Source organism: Charadrius vociferus, unplaced genomic scaffold, assembly GCF_000708025.1.
Source record: "Charadrius vociferus isolate BGI_N301 unplaced genomic scaffold, ASM70802v2 scaffold1036, whole genome shotgun sequence".
NCBI lineage: Eukaryota > Metazoa > Chordata > Aves > Charadriiformes > Charadriidae > Charadrius > Charadrius vociferus.
Window position 1 is genome coordinate 282,696 of NW_009648816.1, and position 4,814 is coordinate 287,509.

General features: G+C 62.2%; 1 protein-coding gene across 2 annotated transcripts in view; it reads left to right on the forward strand.

Annotated features, from left to right (window-relative positions):
• The window catches only part of LOC104288092 (casein kinase II subunit alpha-like), a 15,200-nt gene that overhangs the window by 9,718 nt on the left and 668 nt on the right, over window positions 1–4,814 (forward strand). The window contains exons 7-12 of one of the 2 annotated variants that reach the window (XM_009886843.1): window positions 1,690–1,800; window positions 2,360–2,461; window positions 3,706–3,806; window positions 3,950–4,098; window positions 4,410–4,499; window positions 4,615–4,730. In XM_009886843.1, coding sequence (XP_009885145.1) covers window positions 1,690–1,800; window positions 2,360–2,461; window positions 3,706–3,806; window positions 3,950–4,098; window positions 4,410–4,499; window positions 4,615–4,730 — 669 coding nt within the window. Of the gene's footprint in view, window positions 1–1,689; window positions 1,801–2,359; window positions 2,462–3,705; window positions 3,807–3,949; window positions 4,099–4,409; window positions 4,500–4,614; window positions 4,731–4,814 lie in introns of those variants that run through there. The other variant, XM_009886844.1, reaches the window with a different exon arrangement.

The window sequence follows — 4,814 nt, forward strand, 5'->3', positions numbered from 1 at the left end:
TCCGCTGCCCTTCTCTGGACACGCTCCGGCCCCTCAATGTCTGTCTCGCCGTGAGGCCACTCAGCTGCTGGCAAAGAGCCTTTGTGCCCACAGGAGAACCACCCGTTCCCTTTCACCCTCCTGCTCTCGTTGCCAGTGCAGACTGCCCGCCCCAATCCCGCCTGCAGCGGCTGCCGACCCTTGCGGTTTCGGCAGGGAAATGTTCCCTGGCATGGTTAATGCAGCGTGGTCCTGCCCGTCTCCGGGTCGGGCAGGAGAGCATTGCCCTGACGTCCCGGGCTGGGCCCCCGCAGAGCCCAGTGCGGGGAGGGGGGCTGAATTTGCAGCTGTTTGTTTGGAAATACAGGTGACCGTAAAACCCACACCTGTGGCCAGTAAATTCCCTTTATTTGCCACCTGTTTGGGGCTCGTAAATGTAACTTGGGAATTCTTCCAGCACCTCCTGTAGCCACCGGCCAGCTGGGACCTCAAATAAAAAAGACTTCAAAAGGCGCCTGCTCAGGCAGGGGGAGCTGGGCGTCTCTGCGTGGCACAGGCAAGGCCTCTTGGAACTGGTGAACGCCCCTGTTATCGGAGCAGAAAGGGGCTGAACCCCCTCCCCAGTGCTCTTTGGGCACCGTGCCCTTTGAAATCTTCCCCGTTATCACAGCCTGGTATCGCCCTGCCTCTGACCGGCTGCACTTTGTTGTAACTGCTGTGCTCACAGACATCCGAGCTCAGCCAGTCCTTCATTCTCCCCAGACTAATGTTAAAACTGCTGGAGAGGCTCTTTGTGGACAGTAGATGTCATGTATCTCCATTTTATAAAGGCCAGGGAAACACGGCTTAGGTACAGTTTAGAATCAGAATCAAAGAATGGTTTGGGCTGGAAGGGACCTTCAAAGGCCATTGAGTCCACCCCCTGCCCTGGGCAGGGACACTTCCCACCAGCCCAGGTTGCTCAGAGCCCCGTCCACCCTGGCCTTGAACACCTCCAGGGATGGGGCAGCCACAGCTTCTTGGGGCAACCTGTGCCAGGGCCTCACCACCCGCACAGCCAAGAATTTCCTCCTCAGATCTCACCTAAATCCCCCCTCTGTCAGTGTCAAACTGTTCCCCCTGGTGCCATGGCTGCCCTCCCTGATGCAGAGTCCCTCCCCAGCTCTCCTGGAGTCCCTTTAGGCAGTGGAAGGGGCTCTGAGGTCTGCGTGGAGCCTTCTCTTCTCCAGGCTGAACCCCCAACTCTCCCAGCAGAGGGGCTCCAGCCCTCACAGCATCTCCGGGGCCTCCTCTTGCCCCGCTCCACCAGGTCCATGTCTCTCCTGTGCTGAGGCCCCCGAGCTCGAGGCAGTGCTCCAGGTAAGGAGTACTGTAGGTATACAGCTGCTGGAAAGCCGTAATTAGAGAGTAATTAGCAATGGTTTGCTGTCAAAGTAGATGGCAGCGCTGCCCTGGTTCCATGGGGATTGTCCTAGGCCTGATGCTGCTCAGTATTAATGATCTGGCTGATGGACCAGAGAGCGTGCGTCTTCTGCAGGTTTAACGAGCGAAGCTGGGGAGGGCTGCGAGTCCCCTGGAGCTCAAAGCGATCCTGGCGAGGTTGAGGAGAGGAGGGGCACGTTGATGGCTGCAAACACACGAAGGGGCCACTGGAGAGGCGAGCACCAGTTGCATGTCCCCGTACCAATGTCCTCTCCCCTTCTCCTCCAGCTGCGCCTGATCGACTGGGGACTGGCAGAGTTCTACCACCCCGGCCAGGAGTACAATGTGCGGGTGGCCTCGCGGTACTTCAAGGGACCGGAGCTCTTAGTAGATTACCAGGTACGTCCCGGCAGGGTGCAGCCCCTCGTGCCGACAGCAGGGCCTGCGGTTTGGAGGTGATGCTGGCATCCTGTGGTGTCCTGCTGCCGTGCAGCCCCAGGGGGCTCTCCTGCACCCGGACACGTGCCCGGCAGGTTACAACCTGTAGCCGCACCTGAGTGGGACAAGAGAAACCCAGCTACAACCCCCACAGGCTGGAAAGACCCTTGAGCGATGGGTGTAACCTGCCCGGAGTGAAGTTATTGGGGAAGATTAGAATAAAAGCCAATATCCGCTGCCCTCCAAACAGCCCTTGGGGTGCCTGCTCTTGGCTGGGTGGCGTCTTGCCCACAACGGCTGAGACCGCTTCAGGGTCCGGACCTGAAACCTGTGTTGGAGATAGTCCTGGGCAAAGCAGAGCGGAGGAGCTGCCGGCTGTGGCACCCAAAACCAACTCTCTCTGCCGTCCTCTGGGAGGGGGCTCAGTGCATCTCCCCCTTCCTGGCCCATCCCTGCAGCCTGGGGGGCTCCCGGAGCTTCACTGACGGCCCCTCTCTCTCTCTCTTCTCGGCTTTTCCAGATGTACGACTACAGCTTAGACATGTGGAGTTTAGGCTGCATGCTGGCCAGCATGATCTTCCGGAAAGAGCCCTTCTTCCACGGTCATGACAACTACGACCAAGTGAGCTCCTGGGGCAGCATGCTGCCCGCTGCCCCCACTGCCCCCCTTGTCCCGCAGACCCTCCCAGGGCGCTGGGCAAGCGCTGGACCAGCGTGGCAGCCTCCCACACTGGCACACACATGCCGCCTCCGCATGCTGCCCCCCCATCTCTCCGTCCCCTCCCCGCGCCAAGGTCTCGGTGCTCCCTGCCTCTCTCATCCCTCTGCTTTCTGTCCGAGGGAGGAGCGGGTGAGCCGGCACCTAAACCTGGGGGTGGCGAAGCACTGGTTGTACTGGGAGGTGCTAAGAGGAGCCATCTGCCTGATCCGCCTGCTGCTGGAGGGGCTGTAGGCGAGGGGCAGCTCAGGGGCTGAGCTCCGGTGTGGTTACTCCAAACGGTGCTGCTGCCAGAGTGGGGTTCATGGGATGGTCTTCAGAGCTGGCTGGTGTTTCCCGGTTGTATAGCGCACGTAAGCTGAGCCAGCAAGCACCGGCATGCCCGGCCGGCTGTGGGGAGACCTGCCAGCCCCTTCCAGTGCCTAAAGGGGCTCCAGGAGAGCTGGGGAGCGACTGCATCAGGGAGGGGAGCCATGGCACCAGGGGGAATGGTTCGACACTGACAGAGGGGAGACAGAGATGAGATATTGGGAATAAATTCTCTCCTGCGCGGGTGGTGAGCCCCTGGCACAGGTTGCCCCAAGAAGCTGTGGCTGCCCCATCCCTGGAGCTGTTCAAGGCCAGGTTGGACGGGGCTCTGAGCAACCTGGGCTGGTGGGAGGTGTCCCTGCCCAGGGCAGGGGGTGGACTCAGTGGCCTTTAAGGTCCCTTCAGCCCAAACCCTTCAGTGATTCCATGCTTATAACCCGCCGCGGCCCAGTGAAGGGCCTGCAGGAACCTGCCTTTGTGGGATCCCAGCTTCCAGCTGCATCTGCCTTTGGGGCGAGGAGGGGAAACTGGGCTCTGCTCCTGCTCTGGAACACTGGCCCTGGAGCGGTCGGGCACAAGTTCACCCTTTCCTGCTCACATCACGCCTCCGCACGGCTTCCAGCCACCCCAGGGAAGGGCTGCCAGGCTTTGCCTTCACTTTCCACCCTGCTGAGGGCCAGGAACGCATCCTTCCCCAGCCGCAGAGCTCTGCTGAGCTGCGTCCTCACTCAGCGGGAGTGAGGGACACTGAGGCGGGGGCCAGGACCTTTGCGGGTGGGCTGTCAGGAACCCCGTCTGCCGTCACCCTCAGTCTTGCTCCTTCTCCACCCTCCTGGCAGCTCGTGCGCATCGCAAAAGTGCTGGGGACGGAGGACCTCTATGACTACATCGACAAGTACAACATCGAGCTCGATCCCCGCTTCAACGACATCCTTGGCAGGTGGGTGCCTCCCCGAATCCTCCCTTGGGTGTACCAGCCACGGTATCCTGAGTCCGGCTGCAGAGCCGGAGAGAGGGCAGCGTGGGAGGTGAGCCCGAGGTGCCAGCGGCGGGGTGATGCATCTCTTCTCCTCTGCCTTGCAGACACTCGCGGAAGCGATGGGAGCGCTTTGTGCACAGCGAGAACCAGCACCTCGTGAGCACTGAGGCGCTCGACTTCTTGGACAAGCTGCTGCGTTACGACCACCAGACGCGACTCACTGCCCGGGACGCCATGGAGCACCCGTACTTCTGTATGTCTGCCCGTGCTGTGGTGTGCCACAGCTCCTCAGCGCTGCCGCCGTCCCCTCCCTGCCCTCTGCCCCCTGCCCGCGACCCATCTCCTCCTCGTTGCCGGCTCCTTTCCCCACCTTGTGGGTCTCCTGCTCCTGCTGTGCCCACGGTGCAGCTCCGTCCTCGCCGGCCACCTCCCTGTGCCCATCCCTCCCCTTGTGGGGCTGCTGCCCCATCTCTGCAGGAAGGGGGGAACGGCGAGGCACCAGCGCTCCCCTCAGTGTGCGTGGAGCCCTCACTGACCCCCTTGGCCTTCCCCTCTGCCCCGCAGATCCCATAGCGAAAGACCCGGCAAGGATCGGCACCTCGGCTGGACTCTCGGCCACTAACACACCCGTCAGCTCCTCCAGTATGTTGGCAGGTGAGTGCTGGAGCCCGCGGGGCTCTCACCGGGGGGCGGTCCGGAACCCCCCCAGGACTGAGCATCCCCGGCCTTGAGCTCTCCTGACGTCGCGCGCTCTCTCTCCCCTCTGCAGGCATTACCTCGCTGTCGGCGCCCCAGCCCATTGGCAGCCTGGCTGCATCGCCCATCATCTCCTCTCCCAACACTTTGGGTTCACCGGTCCCCGCTGCAGCCAGCGTCCAGCCCTGAAATTGCCTCTCCACACCCGCCGGCTTCCTGCAACGCCAAGGCTGGTGCCGCCACCTGCCTTCGGCCCTCCCGCCTGCCCTGCGC